Here is a 20216-nt window from a genome sequence, read left to right as displayed (position 1 = left end):
AGGCTGACATGGAGCTTGCCATATCACTATGTAATGTCTTAGTTCTGGGATTATATGCAAGTGCCACCATATTCAAAAATAATTTATGCAATCAGTATGGGAGCAATACCATCTGCAGACTAAAAACTGGAAGTTACAGATATTTTAAAGACAATTTGATTGAAGAGGTAAATATAAGGAAAAAAAACTTGCCTTTAGCAGCTCTTCTAATTTTTATGATTATGACATAGTGGGCTCAGATTCAAGAATGCAGCAAAGTCTGCGAAACCTTCCATCAGACTAGGCCCTGAGGCGTTCGTGGTACTGGAATGGGTAAAAACCACAACTCCCAGAATTCCCGGGCCTGAGGGGGCGGACACAACGGTTAGGGGGTGGGGCCTGGGGCGTTCCCCGCGAGGTTTTGAGAGTGAGGTGGCGGGAGAGGTGGCCATGGCGGCGCCGGAGGAGAGAGAATCGCAGGTGACATCCGGAGCTGGGTCGGGGGAACCTGCCTAACCCTCCCGGGGCCTTGAGTCGGCCGGGCTCCTTGCTCGCCGCACTGTAGTTTCTGTCCCGATCGCACGGTGCCCCCGCGAGCCCTGAGGCCCCTTGCAGGCTGGGTGTCCCCCCCCCCCCCGGAGGCCATACCCTCCTTTTCCTGTGTCAGCCCCTCACTTAAGGCTGGAGTGGGACTCCCGAGGCAAACCCGCCTTGCAGCCCAGCCTCTGTTGCTTCAGCCTGGAATTCAAACACCCGAGCCTCAGTCCAACTCCTGGAGCCGCCTGGCACTGGGGGGTTTAGGATGTGTTGGGGACCCCTTGCTTTTCAGACCGGCACGGATCTTACTTCACACTCTTTAAGATCTGGCAGTTGTGGGTTTTTGTTTCGATTTGGTGGTGGTGGTGGTTTTTGTTTTTGTTTTGCCTGGTGCTGCGTTTGCAGCGTTGGCAAAGAGTGAGGGGTCCTTGGTCATTTCGACTTTTCCCTTGTTGACAAGTCAGGACCCCGGAATAGCCACACAAAACGTTGAGTTGGCTGCGGAGCCCTGCTTTGTCGGATTCTGTTGTGCCATTATAACAAGGCTTACCTTTTCGTGGTTAGGTTGCGGCATGGTTGAAAAAGATATTCGGAGACCATCCCATTCCACAGTATGAGGTGAATCCACGGACGACAGAAATTTTGTATCACCTTTCAGAACGCAACAGGGTCCGGGACAGGGACATCTGCCTGGTAATAGAGGATTTAAAACAGAAAGCAAATGAGTATGAGTCAGAAGGTGAGTTAATGCCGAGTTCTGAAAGAGGTCGTATCGTTAACTAGATTTGCACGATTAGGATAGGATACTTGGATTGATTATCACCGTTATTATTATTTTTTTTTTCTTCACCGTTATTATTTTGAGCAATTGACTTCTGCTCCATTATAGTAACTTCCAAATTAGGAATTTACTATAGTGTGTTTTATTGATACTCTGCTAGTAAAACAGTGAATCCTAAAAGAGAATTAAATTTTCTGGGGTGGGGGTTGGTGGGAGAACGGCTTTAACCCCAACACTTTGGAGTCAGAGGCGGGAAGGATATCTGTGAGTTCAAGGTCAGCCTAGGCTGCTTAGTAAGAGCCTTTCTCAAAAACCAGAACAAAAGCGCATTAGCCTAACAAGAAAGATGCTTGTAGTTTTCTCCCTTTCGGGAGCTTCGCAGACACTAGAGGCAGCAGCCCTGAAGTGTGAGACTTGGACAAATCACCAGGGGCTGTGGATCAGGAACTTGCTTTAAATCCCAAAACCATAGAGAAACCCTGTCTCGAAAAAAAAAAAAATTCCTGCGGAGACAGACGTGATGGTGAAAGCTTGTAATCCCAGCATTCAGAAGGTGCGGCATGAGAATCGAAGGGAACGCAGTGTCAGCTTGGATCACATGGCAAGACTCTCAAAAGACAGTCTTTTTCTTCCCCTCTTTTTGTTGGTGTTGACAGTGAGAACAGGGTACAAAGCCAAAGGGAAGGACAAAAGTCTTTCTGGGACATCCCTTCTTTGGAACTCCTCTCACGCTAGGGTTCTTTATTACTTTTTCTTAATAAATTTATGCTCATTCTACTTAAACAAAAAGTTTTGAGGATGACAGTGCACCAAACAGAGGAAGTGAGATCTGTTTGCCGTATGTTTAACCAAGTACGGGACATTTGTTATATATATTTTTGGGGGAAAAAAAAAAAGATTTTATGTGTAAAAGTGTTTTGTCTGCATGGATTTATGTACACTCCGTGCATGCCTGGTATTTGTAGAGGTTTGAAGTGGGTGTTGGATCCCCAGGAACTGGAGCTAGTGTGATTGTAAGCCACCGTGTGGGTCCTGGGAACTGCATCTAGATCCTATGCAAGAGCAAGTTCTCTAGCTGAGTGATCCCAGCACTTGGGAGGCTGAGGCAGGGGGGCCTCGAGTATAGCCTGGTCTAGATAGAGAGTTCCAGGACAACCAGGGCTACATAGAGAGATCCCGTCTCAGAACTAACAACAGCAACCACAACAACAAACTGAACATCTCTCCAAACACTATATGAAGTTTTGAATATAGTGCAGTTATATTTAATTCTAACGCATATATACTTTTTCCAATAGTCTTTTTGTTGTTGTTGTTGTTTGTTTGTTTTTTGAGACAAGGTTTCTCTGTAGCTTTGGTGCCTGTCCTGGAACTAGCTCTTGTAGACCAGGCTGGCCTTGGACTCACAGAGATCTGCCTGCCTCTGCCTCCCCAGTGCTGGGATTAAAAGTGCTGGGCCTTTAATCCCAGCCCAATAGTCTTTTAAAATAGCACAGAAAGTTTGGTGTGCAAAACTTCCATGTTTACTCCTTTATTTGGATTCTCATAATATGGTCTTTTGAAATTGGATTTTCGGGGATTTAAGTGTTTTGAGACAAGGTTTCTCTGTGTAAGAGCCCTAGCTGTCCTGGAAACTATTTTGTAGACCAGGCTGGCCTCAAACTCACAGAGATCCATCTGCCTCTGCCTCCCCAGTGCTGGGATTAAAGGGTTGCACCACCACTATCCAGCTAAATTACACTTATTTTATGGATAGGATGGCTTTCTTCTTTAGTCTTAGCATTCAGGAGACAGGAGCAGGCAGATCTCTTGAGTTCAAGGCTGTTATGGTTTACATTGTGAATTCCAGGTCTACATAGTGATCCCCTGTTTTCTTTCTTTCTTTCTTTTTAAATTTCACTTACTGCTTTTGAGGCATGGGTACATGAGCACGTGGAAGTCAGAGAGTCAGTTCTGTGTTCCACTGTGTGGGTCCTGAGGATTGAACAAGTTGGTTCCCAACACAACCCACTGGACACTTCACAACTCTACCTGTGCTCAAAGTGCACAGACACACATATCATAATTAAAAATAAAATAATAATAATAATAATTTTTTGAGGTAGGGTTTCTTTGTGTAGCCCTGGCTCTCTTGGAACTCTCCATGTAGATCAGGTTAGCCTTGAAATCAGAGGTGTCCTGTTTTAGTTTTGGTTGATTCTGGGTGGCACTGCCTCTGGAGTTTGAGATTAAAGGCTTTCAACACCATGCCTGGCTCACATAAATCTTTAAAAAAAAAAAACAAACTATGATAAAAGTTTAAAAAACAAGAAAGACAAAACATCTGAGACACCATAAAATTCTTTTTTCATTTCAGCCAAACATCTTCAGGACTTTCTCATGGAGAGTGTGAATTTCTCCCCTGCCACTCTGTCTAACACTGGCTCCAGGTTTCTAAATGCATTGGTTGACAGTGCAGTAGCCTTGGAGACAAAAGATACTTCACTAGCAAGGTAAATATTGTAATGGTTTTGGTCTGTGTTCGCACAGGAGAATATACTGTAAGGCCTTGATTTTAGGAGTTTTTTGGTTCTCACTATAATTCTGCATAGAAAATTAACAATAAATGTAAAAGTGCTGAGGTGATTTTTTTGTTTGTTAAATTTGTTGATTGGTTTGGGTAGGGTGTTTTGTTGTTGGTTTTCGTGCGCTGAGGTCTAGTTAGCACAACAGTACCAGGGGTGGGTGGCACTGGACTACATAAGAAGGATAGCCGAGCAGAAGACAGAGAGATGGAGCCAGTAAGCAGTGTTCCTCTGTTGCTTTTGCTTGAGTTCCTGCCCTGAGACTTCTCTAAGTGTTGTATCTGTAAGTGTAAGCTAAAATAAACCCTCTTCTGTGCTGCTTTGGTCTTGGTGTTGATCTCAGCACTAATGAACAAACTAGGACAGCTGTAGACTGTTAGTTTATTATTTGGGCATAACCCTGGATAAGTCCAGCACCCAGGAGCTGGAGGCAGGAAGGTCAGAAAGTCAAGGTCATCATCAGCCACTTAGGGAGTTTGAGACCAGTGTATATTATGTGAGGACACCCCTACCACCAAACAAGTAGAACAGTAGTAGGTTAAATGACCTGGATGAACATGTTTTGGTCATATACAACATTAAATCAGACAGGGTTTCACTGTGTAGCCATGGTTGTCCTGGAACTCACCCTGTAGATCAGGCTGGCCTTGAATTTACGGAGATTCACCTGCCTCTGCCTCCTGAGTGCTGGGTTTAAGGCATGTATAATCACCACCTTGCTAAAGACCCTCATTGTTTGAGATAGACCTTTCACCTATATAATGATCTACTTCTTCCACCGTTCTCAGAGGAATCTGAAGAGTTGGGACTCAGCAAATCTGACTCCAAAGGCGTATGATTGCTGTTGATGGCCATTTGTTAGCTAGGACTACTACCGCAGCTTACCATACCACCCAAGTACACAGAAGTGTGTTGTGCTTAACTGCCAGTGGAAAGGTTTGGCTTTCTATAATGCTTAAAGGGTGGTGTTGTAAGTGTAAAAGCATGTAGACTACATAGCAGTGCTGTACACCAAATCAATTCTTCCAATGCCAAACACAACTGTGTAGGTGTTAATACTAGGGAAACAGAGATGAATCGAGAGCTAGACAGGACCTTCAAAAACAGTTTCTTAGTCAAATGAGAGAGAACAGTGGAGAGAATTCTGCCACCCTGTAACAGCTGCTCTGTACATGAGTTAGACTCATGTACTAAGACTAAGGATGCTATCCCTGGCAAGCACAGACAAAGGACAGTAATTTAGGATGGGTAAATCTTACTTGAGAGGTTTTTGGGTTTTTTCTTAGGGTTTTTGTTTGTTGGTTTTGTTTTTATTTTGTTAAAACGTGGTCTCATTATGTATCCCTGATTAGCCTGGAACTTACTCTACAGACCAGGGGGTTCTTGAACTCTCAGAGATCTGCCTGCCTCTGCCTCCCAGCCCTGGGAATAAAGGTGTGTACCGCCACACTCAGCCTACCTAGGGAAAAGGGGAGTTTTGCTGCTGATGGGCATTTCAGGCAATGGGAACAGCATGTGTCAGTTGTATAATGGATGGAGCAGTGTGATTACATAAACTCCAGAGAGATCATTTTTAGCAGTGCTTATCCTTAGCTCGTCTGTGTAACCAAGTTCCTCTTTCAGTTTTATTCCTACAGTGAACGATTTGACTTCTGACCTTTTTCATACCAAATCCAAAAGTGAAGAAATTAATCTTGAATTGGGAAAACTTGGAAAAAATCTGACTGCAACATTAGTGTTAGAAAAATGTCTACGAGAGTGAGTTAAAATGTTGACCTTTTCAATTATAAAGCATTAGTAGGACATTGTCAAACCAGACAATGATGATACAGGACTGTAATCCCAGCTACTGGAAGCTGAAGCAGGAGCCACTTAAGTCCATGGCTGCCTGAACCATTCAGGAGGGGCTTAGGTACAGATTTTCATATTTTACTTTATACAGTTTATTACCCATATACTTATTTTTGCTTTATTAAAAATGTGTAGTTTTATAATTTTCAAATTTTTATACTCACAAACTATCGTATAATTTAAAGACAATGTTTGGTATGTTTTTTCTGTAGCTCTAATGTCCCTCTTTGGTGCTGTGAGCCTTTAGATTCTTACTGGCCCAGAGATTGGAGCTGGTGGTTAGCATTTATGTAAAGGCAGAGTAATTTGGTCACATACAAATATATTCAGCAAATAAGATGTATGTAGTAGGCACTGTGTCATGTCACATAGAGTAGAGAGGTCTTGGAATTCTGTATTTCAAATTGGCTTAGGATATATGAAACCATTTTTTTTAAATAATGTGTTTAGTTGTTCCAAGAATAATTGTTATAGATTAATGTTAATGTTTCTATATTCAGAAAAGTCCCACACTGGCAACGTGGAGGGGTAAATGCCCTAAAGAATGCATTGTAGTCTGGGATGTTAACTTGTGGTGGAACAGCTGCCAAGTAGATTATCTATATTGACTAAGCCAGAGTTAAATCCCTAAAGAGGGAGTTGATTTTCTTGTTTTTTAAAATAATTGTTTACTGGGAAAAAAAAATGCTTTAATTTACTTTTGGAAGAGATCTCAGGAAGGCAGAGCTGCATCTGTCTGCAGAGAGGACCAAAGTCAACAGTCGTCTTGAGAACATGGACTTCCTGAAAGCAAAAGCAGCGGAGTTCAGGTTTGGAATCAAAACTGCACAGGTGTGTATGAAGCGCTGTATCCAGCTAGCCTCTCAGACCGCGGTCCTCCAGTAGGAAGTAGTATCTGTAGATGACAGAACTATAGGGAAGTCTGTAACTTGCCCACGTCTATAACTGTGAGCAGCTCCAGGTTCAAAGTCAGGCATTTAAACGCTTCCACCCGGCACCCATCTTCTCACCATGTCCCAGTGCAGAAAGGATTCACAAGTCACACAAACTAGCTTAGGTGCATGTGTGCTTTTTAATTTGTCATCCGAAGCATTCTTTATTGCTTGTTGAAAACATTTTCATGATAGTTTCTTTCAAATGGATTTTTCAGCTGAACTCTTTTTTTCTCACATTGCAGGAGCAGCTCTTAGCCAGAGGCATGGATATGTCTCTGTCCCATCGGTCACTAGTGGCACTTTCAGAGGTAAGCCTCCTGTCTCAGTCTGTCCTTTGCTGCTGTCACAGAATATTCCAGACTGGATCACTTATGAGCAGTTAAAATAGAAGTTTATTTTGTTCGTGATTCTAAAGGCTAAAAAGTCTAAGACCTGAGGGCCCTCTACTGTGTTCTTCAGTGGACAGCAGAAGGAAGATGCAGGTCCCAGGGTGAGGGAGATGGCTGAGTGTTGGGAAAGTGCTTACCTGAGTTTGGGGTCCCCAGCACCCATGTAAAAGCTGGGTGTGGCTGCACATGTAAACCCAGCACTGGGGAGTGAGGGGCTAAAGACAGGCAGTTTCCGTGTTATCAGTCCCTTTATGTAGATGAGGGAATTACAGAAAGGATCTGTAATTTTGCCCGAGTTTACATAACTACTGAGCAGCAGCTTCAACTTCAAGTCAGACATTGAAGCCCTTATACTTGGCACACGTCTGAGTGTAGGTAAGGGGTCACAGGTAACATAATGAGCTTGGTTACTCCTGGGCCAGGTAGTCTAGCCTATCAGTGAGCTTCACATCTAGTGAAGGACATTGTCTCGAAAAATAAGGTGTTGAGTGACTGAGAAGACACCCAGTGTCAACCTCCAACTTCCACACAGCACATGCAATTTAGAGGAGTTTGATTTCTTTTTCCCACATTGGTCCTGGGATCCAACTTAGTTTATCAGGGGCTAGAGAGATACCCAGCCATAAAGAGCACTGACTGCTCTTGTAGAAAGCACCAACCTGGTGGCTCACAACTGTCTGTAACTCCACTTGCAGGGGACCTGACACCTGCTTCTGTGGACACCAAGAATACATATGACTCACAGTCATATATGTAGGCATAACACTCATACACAGAAAATGAACGTAAAAAATGAAACGGGCTGGAGGGATGGCTCAGTGGTTAAGACTATTGTGCTCTTGCTGAGGACCCAGGTTGTCTCCTAGCACCCACACGGTGGCTCACAACCACCTGTGACTCTAGTTCCAGGGGATTCAGTATATTATTCTTACCTCTAGGAGCACATAAAAAAGGTTACAAAACAAAAACCTTATACCATAAAATAAAATACAATTAAAAGAAAATAGAAAAACCTTAGCTCTCCAGGCTTTACCCCTGAACCATATTGTTAGCCTCTGTAGTCCTATACTGTGTAAGTAGGAATATAATTTATTCTAAACATTTGGAAAAGTATTGTTTCTATTAGAAATGAGCTGATCTGTTTGAGGTTCTTTGATTTAAAATACCTGTGGATTGGACAGTGTAGTTCAGTGGTAGATTGCTTACCAACCTTGAGGAAGCCAAGAGTCTATCTTAATGAGATCCCTACATAGTAATGCTTTATTGCATTTTAGTTCAGAAATGAGCACTGTTTAGTTGTTTTGTGGATATTTCTCTTTTCATTTCCAGAAACTCATGGAACTAAAACAGCAGACTTTACCCCTGAAGAAGAAATTGGAGTCCTATTTAGATTTAATGCCGGTAATTGTTACTAGGGGTTTTCTTAGAGTCTCATCTTCAAACCTTCTCTAAAGACACTAAGAGATCAGCGCATAGTGGGCTTGTGTTCCAAGGGTGTAAAATCAATGGCAGAACTGAGAATGGTGACTCACACTAGTAATCTGAACACTTGGAGGCTGAGGCAGAGGATCACTGTGAGTTCTAAGATAGCTTTGGCCACAGAATAAAATATATCTTAATAACAAAACAAAGACAGTGGTGTGCTTGGCATGGTGAACCATATCTCTGACCACGGCACTTGAGAGGCTGAGGTCTTGAATTCAAGGCCACTTTGGGCTCTGTCTTGTTACATTTACTTTTGGGGGGGGGGTGTCACAGTACGCGTGGAGGCCAGAGCTGCTTCTCTTACTAAGGATTTCACTCATCCCCAGGTTTGGCGCAAGTGCCATTACTTAGTGAACCATCTTTCCCGCCAAGATCCTGACTTAACATCCCCCCCCCCCCAATACACACATACATTGTTATTGGTAAATTTCAGTATTGTCTGAGTGCTGGGTACCCTCGCTAACTTTCCTTGCCTTTTGAAGGGATTGTGTTGTGAAGTGACTTTCCTTTCTGTATTTGTTTGTATCACTGTGACCATGATCCCTCACAGAAACAACTTAAGGGAGCAAAGACTCATTTAGTAGCAAAACTCACATTTTCATAGTTTTAGCCATAGTGGTGGGAAAGGCAGGTGGAACAGGTCAGTATAACATGGCAGACCTGGAAGTAGGGAACAATCCAGAAACCAGGAACCAGTCTTGTGCTAGATAGTTTGATGTCAGTTTGACACACACTAGAGTTATCTAAAAGGAGGTAACCTCAATTGAGAAAGTGCCTCCATAAGCTGAGAGTTGGTAGCATATACCTTTAATCCCATCACTCAGGAGGCAGAGGCAGGCAGATCCATGTGAGTTCAAGACTAACCTGGTCTACAGAGCAAGTTCCAGGACAGGCTCCAAAAAGCTACACAGAGAAACCCTGTCTCTAAAAAACCAATAAACAAACAAACTAACTAATTAATTAATTGAAAGAAAATGGCTCCTATAGGACTGGGTAGTGGAGTCACATGTCTTTAATCCCAGCACTTGGGAGGGAAAGGCAGGGGAAATCCCTGAGAATTCAAGGCCAGTCTGGTGTATAAAGCAAGTTCCAGGACAGTTAGGGCTTCTCCAGGACAGTGGAGAAACCCTGTCTTGAAAAACCTCGCCCATAGTGACCTCTTCTTCTTGAAGGTTAGAGCTTCCCAAAATAGTGCCAACAGCATCCAGCAGAGCCCGTGTGAAACTTCTCATCAGACCTTTCCTTGTTTTGTTTTCCTTTTTAAGAATCCATCTCTTGCTCAAGTGAAAATTGAAGAGGCAAAGAGAGAATTAGTAAGTAGTTCCCATTTTCCTTCCTTCATTTCCCCCTTTTTAATTAGCAATTATTAAATTGAGGTAATAAGATTTCTAAGCTGTGTCAAGCGATGAGGTTCAACTGCTTGGGCATACATAGCCCAAGACAGGGTTTGTGATAGAAATTGTAAAGGGGAGGTGGAGAGATGGCTGCTCTTCCAGAGGACAGGGTTCAATTCCCAGCACCCACATGACAGCTCACAACTGTCTATAATTCCAGTTCCAGGGAGTCTGGAACTCTTGCACAGACATTCATGCAGGCAAAACATCAATGCACATAAAAATAAATAAATATTTCGGGGCTGGAGAGATGGCTCAGCGGTTAAGAGCTCTGGCTGTTCTTCGAGAGGTCCTGAGTTCATTTCCCAGCAACCACATGGTGGCACACAACCATCCATATAATGAGATCTGGTGCCCTCTTCTGCCCTGCAGGTATACATGCAGACAGAACACTGTATACATAATAAATAAATAAATAAATATTAAATAAAAAAGAAATTGTAAAGGGCCTTATATATAGACTTGATCTTAGAAGCTGCAAGAGACTGGTGACAGTTGCTGAATTCTTTGCTTTTATTTATTCATTTTTCTTATTTACTTTGTTCTTTTTTTTTTTTTAAGTCAAAAAAGTAATCAAGGTTGTACTTTTTGATGAGGCCAGTGCTTTGGGATGGCAGTTCTGTAACCAGCGTATGAGGCAGACTGGAGTGGGGAGAAGAAACTGCAGAGAGCGGTTGGTTTATTTAGGCCAAGTGAGAAGTGATAAAGCCCTGAGAATGAAAGGTGTGTGTGCAGCACTGTGGAGCACAGACCTAGAAGTCTTCCCATGTGCCACTACATCTTTCTAAGGTCTCTTCCCTTGGGGTGTTCATTATAATCATTTAGGAGTTTGAGAACTGGGGGGTATTGTTCTTGTTTCTCTTTAGCTGTTTTGGGGTTGCCACCACCCAGCTTCCAAATAAACATACTGAAACTTATTCTTACTTATAAATTGTAGCCTTAGCTTAGCTTGTTTCTAGCCAGCTGTGTATCTTTTGCCTCTGGGCTTTTATCTTTCTCTATTCTGTGTACCTTTTTTTCTTATTTTATTGCTGCCTGTGTAACTGGGTTGCTGGCCCGTTGTCCTTCTCTTCTATTTTTCTCGCTCCTCTATCTTTTCCGAGCCTAGATTTCTCCTTCTATTTATTCTCTCTTCCTGCCAATCCTGCCTGTTTTTTCTCCTGCCTAGCTATTGGCAGTTCAGCTCTTTATTAGACCAATCAGGTGTTTTAGACAGGCAAAGTGACACAGCGTCACAGAGTTAAAAGAATACAACACATCTTTGCGTCATTAAACAAACGTTCCATAGCATAAACAAATGTAACACATCTTCAACTAATATTCCACAGCAGGGCAATTGGAGTGGAGAGGATGGGTTGATATAAAAGCAAGTGAATATTAAAAAGCACATTTGAAATTCTCAATAGTATTTTTAAAATTTCAGTACTCAGAAGGCCAAGGCAGGAGGATTACTTCAAGTTTGACATTAGCTAAAGCTACATAGCAAGACTCTCAAAACTATATACCCTAACACATGCATGCACATGTGCTGGCAATGTAGCTCAGCACTAGAGGGCTTCACTAGTAGCAGACACTTACGTGCACACACGCACACACCACACACACCAAGGGATGGCAATGTAGCTCAGTAGTAGAAGGCTTCACTAGTAGCAGACACTTATGGGCACACACATGCACACACCAAGGGTGGCAATGTAGCTCAGCAGTAGAGGGCTTCACTAATTTATGTAAGTTCCTCAATTTGGTCTCTAGGACTACAAAAAATAAATAAAATTTGTTTTAATGCTTTCCTTTTCTACTTATTTTAATCATGTTAATAATTTATGACTTATTTCTTTTCTCTAGGATGCCATCGAAGCTGAACTTACAAAGAAAGTAGACATGATGGAACTGTGACAGCCAAGTAGACATCCTTTTCCCAAGAAGTAAATGACTGTTCTTAGAGGACATAACAATATCCTTCTTGACAAAATAACAGGTTTTGGTCATGCATTTAAATGTTTTGGCCTGAATACAGTTTTTATAGGAAAAACATTTTGTGTTACCTGTTATTTACTGTGTACCTGACAGTTAAGAATCTTTCAAAAATTGGGGAGGGGCTGGAGAGATGCTCAACAGTTTAGAGCACTTGTTGGTCTTGTAGAAGACCTGGGTTTGATTCTTAGCACCCATATGGTGACTCAAACCATCCATAAGTCTAGTTTTAGGAATCTGACATCTGGCATCTGCAGGCACCAGGCACACAGACATACATGCAGGCAAAATACTCATTCACATTTTAAAAAGGAATCCTTCAGTATTCCCCTTAGGTTCTCACCGACTAGGTCAGTGGACATCTGCCTGCTTCCTTCTCTAGGGCTTTGCCTCCATTCCTGAGCAACTCACACTGGCCAGTCTCCAAATGTTAATATGTTTAGTTTATGGAAAAAATTAGACCTTTAAGCCAGTGCTGGAAAGAGGAATGACATAGCTTATGGTGCTAAATTCATATTTCATGCCTTTTATTAGGATAATCAAAAGGCTCAAAGACCAATATAAAAAACTTAAAAATAAAAAGATACTGGACTGGAGTGTAACTCAGTCGATAGGATGCTTGCCTGGCATACCTGAAGCTCTGTTCAATCTCCAGCCCAGTGTGGTGTGCATGTCTGTGCTGGTTTTTGTCAACTTGAAATAAACTGGAGTCATTCCTTCATCAGATTGGCCTGTATGCAAATTTGTAGGGCATTTTCATCACTAGTGATTGCTATGAGAAAACTCTGCCCATTGTGGGCCATGACACTCCTGGCCACATGGTGCTGGGTATAAAAATGGAACCTGAGCAAGCTAGTAAGCATTTCTCTGTGATCTTTGCTTCAGCTCCTGCCTCCAAGTTCCTGTTTAGTACCTGACTTTTCTCAGTGATAGATTGGAAGCTTTACTAGATGTATGAACTAGGCTTTCTTAGAGTGTCCAGCACCAGTTGAGCCACAGGCAGACGGCAGAATTCAACCATACTGGCCCGAGCCAAAGCTAACCTGATTTGGGATGCTAAGCACATTGGTAGCACCCCACATGAGATGGTGCCTGACCAGTGCCTGCCTGAGTACCTGGGAGGAGATGTGTAATACTGTCAAGGGCCTGCCTTGCCATCTGCTCTTTAACTCAAGCAGATTATCTCTCTCTGCCTTAACTGCAAACAAAAAGGAATTCTAGGCTATAGTTTACTCTATCCAAGGAGACCGTAGAGCCATCCCCAAACCTGAACAAAATTCTAAGCAAGATATATACAGAGAAATAACACATAAAAGAAAAGGCCATGGAGACAATTCAGAGTATCTAGTTTAACTGATTTTGATTTTTAAAAGTTACAGTGAGAACAAAAAAGTCACAGGAATGATGACCTCTACTCAATGTAAATGGCTGAGGGTAGTGGCACATACCTGTAATCACTGTGCTGTAAAAGCAGGAGGGCTGAGAGTTAAAGACCAACCCAGGCTATGTCCTGATCCTGGCTCAAGCAAAAGAGAAAATGCTTTACTCCAAAGATACAACAGTGAAGACTATTAAAAACTTCGAGCAAGGGAAGGTGGGTTTCAGTGACCTAGCATGGCCTTTGTCTCTGTAGCATGCTGCCTTGACATCTGCCTCCAGACTTTTATCTCCTCTGCCTAGGAATCCAATGCTAAGAGAGTTTTAGGAAATGTGTGGTGCTTGCAGTGCTAATATTTAATGAGGTAATTCAGGCCCAGAAAGACAGATACCTTGTGCTCTCTCACATATACAGATCCTGTCTTCAAATTTTTAGATTTGTGTGTCTGAGTAGGAGTGTCTGCAGAGGTCAAGAACCTAGAAAGGGTCCCTGAGAGGGAGAAGGGGAGAGGTTTTTAGGGAGGTAGGGCTAGTAGAACACCTGAAAACAGGGATTTCTGGCATTAAGAGTTTGAGTGGAGTGGATGGTAGGGTTATCCAAAACTAAGTATGGATGGAGAAGCCTTAGGGCTTCATACTCTGTAAACTAATTTTAAAGTACGTGTTTTTATTCATTTTTGTTTTGTTATTCATGTTATTTTGAGACAGTCTCACAATGTAGTCCTGGCTGTCTTGGCACTTATTATGTAGACCAGGCTGGTTTGGAACTCACAGAGATCCATCTGCTTCTGCCTCCTGCATGCCGAGATTAAAGGTGTACATCACCATGCCTGTTTTAATATATGTATGTGTGTATGTGTTTATAAATATATGTATAAAAACACACACACATGTTTTAATGGAGATGCTCTGAATGGATGGACAATGCTTCCCCCAGAAGACCTGAGTTATTAAATGAAATTCTCAGTGCCTGGCGTAGGATACCTTCCTATGAATTACTAGTCAAGAAGGCTCCAGAGGCTCTCAAAACAACATAGTGTATTGCTGTTGCTCTTGGTTGAGCACCATAACTAGATGCTAAGACACCGTTGTTAAAGAAACAGAAAGTTTGATACACAGAAATCAAGCTGGAACTGTGTGCAGGCTAGTTTCACATCAACAATGGAAACTTTGAGAAGAGGGACCCTCTGGAAAATACTCCCACCAGATTGAGAAACCCTATGGTGCCATTTTTTTTGATTGATATAGGAGGGTCCAGCTCACTATGAGTAGTGCCACCTGTGGATTGGTGTTCCTAGTGTACAAGCAAGCAGGCTGAGCAATCCATGTTGAACAAGCCAGTAAGCAGCCTCCTTCGTGGCCTCTGCATCAGCTCCACCTTCAGGTTCTCCCTCTGCTTGAGTCCCTGCTTTGGTGTAATAGTGCTTTGCTATGACAAACACCATGACAAGGCAACTTATAAACGAAAGTGTTTGATTGGACTTAATGGTTTCAGAGTGTTAGAGTCAGCGACAACAGCAAAAGTGCAGGGACAAGGACGGTTAAAAGCTCACTTTTTTTTTTTTTTTCTGAGACAGGGTTTCTCTGTGTAGCCCTGGCTGTCCTGGAACTCACTCTATAGACCACGCTGGTCTTGAACTCAGAGATCTGCCTGCCTCTGCCTCCTGAGTGCTGGAATTAAAGATGTGCACCACTGCCTAGCCATCTTTTTTTTTAAAAAAAAATAAAACTTTTTATTTCTTTTACTACACAATGCCCATGACAGCCCTTAAATGCCTGTTTCCTTAGAACTTTCTCTCTAGCCATCTTTTATTAAAGTTATACTTTTATTGATTATTTGGGAATTTCACATCATGTGTCCTGATTGTACTCACCTCCCAGTCTTCCCATGTCTGCCCCCAGCACGTGACCATCCCCTCCCCCCAAAAGAAAAAACAAGTCCATTTTGTGTTGTCCATATATTCACTACAACATGGTCAAATTCCTAGTGGTCAAACTCCCCGCCCCCCCCCCCCCCCCCCCCCCCCCCGCCCCATTGTAGTAGGAGGCCGCTTGTTTCTTCCTGGTCATTCAGACTTGAAATAATCACTCGGAAACTATATTACTTAAGTCATTACTTTGTCTTTTATCATAAATAAGGAAAACTACAATTATAACTATTCTTCAACTCCATCAAAGACTCCAGAAAAATATAATATTACCTAAGTAAACAGGAAGTACATTGTAAGCAACTTCCAAAACTCTAGAATTGACAGAGACATCTTGCTGCTTGGATAATCACCCAAAGTTCTGTAACATTGGGGCACTCATCTTCAGCCTACAGCCCATGGTATCTGGCAGACTTTTCCATGAAGAAGGAAATTTCAAAGACAGTTCCGCCTATAATGGCAGTTTGTCAGTCACTTTCTTCTGTGTCCTGCAGAATGTCTGGCAAACTCTTTCATGAAGCAGGAACCCTGAAGGACAGTCTCACCTTTAGGTAAGTTCAGCAGTCATTTTTCTGTGGGTCCTGAATGTCTAGTTTATACAGCATACCATCAAGTAGTTTGGGCAAGACCAGTTTCTTGCCCAAATGGTTAGCAAACTACATAAGGAGCCTGTTCAATGCCCAATTCCTCTTGAAGTAATTGATACTGCCAGGAGCAGATGTGTCTCGTCATGAAAAATCCTCAGTTCTCAAACATTTTAAATGCCATATTCTGTAGTCTTTGAAAGGTTTGAAGAATAACTATCCATCTGAAATATATCTCTATACATCTAGAAAACCTAACTGATTGATGGGCTGGAGAGATGGCTCAGAGATTAAGATTCCAGAGGTCCTGAGTTCAATTCCCAGCAACCACATGGTGGCTCACAACCATCTACAATGAGACCTGGTGCCCTCTTCTGGCCTGCAGGCATACATGTAGGCAGAATACTGTGTACATAATAAATAAAATAGAAAAAGAAAAAAGCTAACATGACTACAAGTTTGACTATTATAGATGATTGTCTATTAACCTATATTTCTTTATTATACATTACATTTTTAAGTGAGCTGTACAAATATAATACCTTAAGAGCAGAAAATATATATAACAAAATTGATCTTAATTTTGTATCAATAAACCAAGATCCATACCAATGCAAATCTTTATAGCATATCCCCCTTTAAATGTAAATAGACATTTATAAACAATCATTTAGGGAATTTGGGTATAGTTCTCTCCAAACTACTTCCTGCTTTTAGTTGAGTGAAAGAAGTTTTGGGAGTGTTTATGGTGACCTTTGGGGGATCTTGGTCCATCAAACCACATAGTCTGGAAGGATTCCACAGGTTCTCATCTTCTGTGGAATCAAAAGAATAACCTCTTTTCTAAAGCAACAAATCCTTAAGACTCAGACTTTGAAGTCAAGAAACCTTTAAAATATATATGTTGGTTTAGCTTAGCAGTCCCTAGAATCAAATGTCTCTCTGCAGTCAAAAAATTTAAAGAAAACACAATAATATACGTAATCCAGACTCTGTGTATATTCCATTTTTATATAGCTTAGTTTTCTTTATTTCTATTACTTTTTCTGCAAGCTTGACTCTCTATACTCTTTTTCTTCTCTCTCCCAAGCCTGCCTACATTTATCCAACACTGTGACCAATTTAGAGGGTTTTTTTAAAATCTGAACCTGTCTTTATTGTGTATCTGTAATTATTTTCTGACCAGAAGTATCTTTTTCTTTTTTCTTATTTTGCTAAGTGGGTGTGGCTAGGGCCAACAAGGCTGCTTTGTCTTTTGGCTCTGCCCAGTTCAATATGTCAGAAGTCCATTCATTGCCTCTGAGAGCAATTCTCTCCACCCCAGACCCAGGTTCTAAACGCAGCAGGTCTGTTTTGCTATTAAGCAAATTGTAGCACTCTGCTTTCAAACTCCATTTAATGCTCTGTAGCTGGACTTCCCGAAAGAGTCAGTGTTTGTGCTGGCAGCATGGCCCAGGAAGCCACCATTGCAAAATTTTTTTTATTTTTTCTACTGTTGAATCAGGAAGACCTCTTTAAGGAACCATGGTGGTAAGCCATGCTTAACTCTGTTCTTTTGTGTCTGGAATTCCTTTTCAAGCTTTCTTAGGTTTAATGTGGATACAGTCAACCACATTGGTACGCCAATTTGTTGTAGGAGGCTCTTGTTCATTTCCCGCAGACTCCTGAAATAACCACACCGAAACTGTATTAATTAAATCACTGCTTGGCCAATCACTACCACATTCTTAGCAAGCTCTTACATATTTTTTGTTGTTGTTGTTTTGCTTTTTTTTTTTTTTTTTTTTTCGAGACAGGGTTTCTCTGTGGCTTTGGAGCCTGTCCTGGAACTAGCTCTGTAGACCAGGCTGGTCTCGAACTCACAGAGATCTGTCTGCCTCTGCCTCCCGAGTGCTGGGATTAAAGGCGTGTGCCACCATCGCCCGGCTGTTGTTTTGCTTTTTGAAACGGGGTAGCTTTGGAGCCTGTCCTAGCACTAGCTCTTGTAGACCGGCTGGCCTTGAACTCACAGAGATCCACATACCTTTGCCTCCTAGTGCTGGGATTAAAGGTATGAGCCACGACCGCCTGGCCAAGCTCTTGCATCTTAAATTGACCTGTTTTTATTATTTTATATTTTGGCCTACAGGCAAGGTTCCAGCTGGCAGCTTACGTCTTTCCCCTCTGGTGGCTACATGGCATCTCCCTGACTCTGCCTTCTTTCTCCCAGCATTTAGTTTAGTTTTCCCCCATCTAGCTCTATTCTGCTAAGCAACAAACAACTTCTTTATTCATTAACCAATAAAAGCAACATATACAGAAGGACTTCCCACATCAACACCAGGAGCCATCAACTAAGGAAAACCATGTGGTAGCTGGAGCAAGGCAGGACCAGCTCTCCCATGACCACTTTGTGGCTTCTGCCAAGGACAGGGCCAGAGAGCTCACATCTTAATCCACAAATAGGAGGCAGAACACTGGGAATGCTATGAATTTTTGAAAAGGCTGGCCCTAGTGACATGCTTTCTCCAACATGGCCACACATACCAATTCTTCCCAAACTTGGGGACCAAGAATCCAACATACGAGACTATAGGAGCCATTCTCATTCAAGCCACCACATCCCACTTCCTGGCCCCCATAGGCCACCTTCACGTCATGATGCAATGTGCATTTAGTCCAACTCCAAAAGTCCCCATAGTCTTTCTCAGTTTTAACAGTTTAAAAGTCCAAATCTTTTCTGAATCCCAAGGCAGTTGCTTAATTGCAACCCCCTAGAATATCAAAAGGCAAACTACATACTTCCAACATGCAGTGGCACAGAGTATGTACTGATGTTCCAAAAGGGCAGAACTGGAGCATAATGGAGAAATACCAAAATGAAGAAATACCATAAAGAAGAAAGACAAAAGTCCAGTAGTGTCAACTCCAAATTCTATTGATGTCAAAGGGCTTAGATGACTGTGCCCTTCCAGCTTGCTGCCTATAAGACACATCTCTCTCTCTCAGGCTGGTTTCACCCCCTGAATGCAGCTTCTTGGCAGCTATTCCATGGCTCTGGCTGATCTAACATCTCAGGGTCTCCAGTGCAATACAGGTTTCACACCTTCACAGCTTCACTCAATAGTCTCTCAGGATCTCCACTAATGGATTCTGCCACACACCTGGCCTCAGTAACTCCTCTTAACATCAGATGAAAATTCCACAACCCCTATACTCTTGTATTTTTTCATGACACTAAAACCATGTGGACAATACCGCCAAATTTGGCCTCCCACTTGGGATTGGAGCCTGGCCCCCTTGTGTCATATCTGCAGAAGCTTTTCTTAGTTATTATTCTTCAGGGGTATAACATTTCTTAGGCTTTTTGCTTTTTCAGATTGTTGGAATGTCTGGGTGAAGTCTTTCCCTGAGGGCATTTCTCCTTTTATAACAATGCAGGTCAGGCCTCATCTTGCTCTCCTTTTTTTTTAAAAAAGATTTATTTATTTATTTGTTTGTTTGTTTGTTTGTTTTGTCTACAACATTCCCTCCATGTATGCCTGCATGCCAGATCTCATTATAGGTGGCTGTTAGCCACCACGTGGTTGCTGAGAGTTGAACTCAGGACCTCTAGAAGAGCAGCCATCTCTCCAGCCCAATCTCCTTATTTCTTTTAAGCACACACCTTGGCTCTAACGTTTTTCTAGTCCTCTTCTCGCCCTACTTGCCCTTTTTTAATTGTAGACCTAGATAAATGTGGTTACTAATAACCATGCAATAGAGCCAATATTAGACTGTTTGGAAATCTCTTCACCAAATAAATTAATCCATTACTTTTCAATTTTGCCTCAAGCAAATTCTTAGGACTAGAGAAGAAAGCAGTCCCATGTTTTATCTATCACAAGAATGGTCCCTAGCCTGGTTGCCAATATTGTTCCCCTCTGACACCTCTTGAGCTATGCCTCCACCTTCTACACATCTCGCAGCATTGCCTTCCATATTCCTACTAGGATGACCTATTAATCTCTGATTATGGCATTCAACTGCTTTCCTAGTATAACATTCCAAAGTCTTCGACATTCCTCTAGAAAAAAACACAGCATGGTTAAGCATGTCATAACGATGCCCCATTGCTGGTACCAACTTCTGTATGTGTTTCTTTTCTGTCGCTGTGAAGGGACATAATAACCAAGACAGCTTATAAAAGAAAGTGTTTAATTGGAATCACAGCTCTAGAGGAACATGATAATGGAGCAAAAGAATGGCAGCAGGAATAGCTGAGAGCTCACATCTTGATCCACAAGTAAGAAGCAGAGAGAGAAAGCTAACTGGGAATGCTGTAGGCTTTTGAAACTGCAAAGCCCGCCCCCAGCGACACACCTCCTCCAACAAGGGCACACCGCCTAATCCTTCCCAAAACAGTTTCACAAACTAGGGAACAAGCGCTCGAACATATTCATTCTTGTTCAAACCACCA

The 20216-nt window shown here is 42.2% G+C and overlaps 1 protein-coding gene across 2 annotated transcripts; it reads left to right on the top strand.

Moving 5' to 3' along the window:
- The first annotated feature begins 379 nt into the window (after positions 1–379).
- Haus1 (HAUS augmin like complex subunit 1) lies at positions 380–12613 on the top strand. Of its 2 annotated transcripts, XM_050151701.1 has the most exons (9): positions 380–459; positions 1081–1255; positions 3654–3789; positions 5485–5619; positions 6420–6543; positions 6890–6955; positions 8366–8437; positions 9787–9834; positions 11761–12613. In XM_050151701.1, the coding sequence occupies exons 1-9, from the start codon at positions 430–432 to the stop codon at positions 11809–11811; spliced, it is 837 nt and encodes a 278-aa protein (XP_050007658.1). In that variant the 5' UTR covers positions 380–429; the 3' UTR covers positions 11812–12613. The 2 variants fall into 2 exon arrangements, with proteins under 2 accessions (XP_050007658.1, XP_050007659.1); XM_050151702.1 differs by lacking the exon at positions 5485–5619.
- The last annotated feature ends 7603 nt before the right edge of the window (positions 12614–20216 follow it).

The sequence above is a fragment of the Alexandromys fortis genome, unplaced genomic scaffold (genome assembly GCF_014885135.2).
Source record: "Alexandromys fortis isolate MF-2015 unplaced genomic scaffold, M_Fortis_MF-2015_v1.1 scaffold_71, whole genome shotgun sequence".
Lineage (NCBI taxonomy): Eukaryota > Metazoa > Chordata > Mammalia > Rodentia > Cricetidae > Alexandromys > Alexandromys fortis.
Note: the sequence above shows the minus strand (reverse complement) of the source record. Positions and strands in the feature narration are given on the sequence as shown.

What these genes read in the sequence shown, in the direction of transcription:
- Haus1 (XM_050151701.1), top strand. Translation starts at nt 430, where the DNA reads ATGGCGGCGCCGGAGGAGAGAGAATCGCAG. An exon ending in CGGAGGAGAGAGAATCGCAG is followed by an intron (nt 460 to 1,080) that starts GTGACATCCGGA and finishes TTTCGTGGTTAG; the next exon opens with GTTGCGGCATGGTTGAAAAA. An exon ending in AAAGATACTTCACTAGCAAG is followed by an intron (nt 3,790 to 5,484) that starts GTAAATATTGTA and finishes TTCCTCTTTCAG; the next exon opens with TTTTATTCCTACAGTGAACG.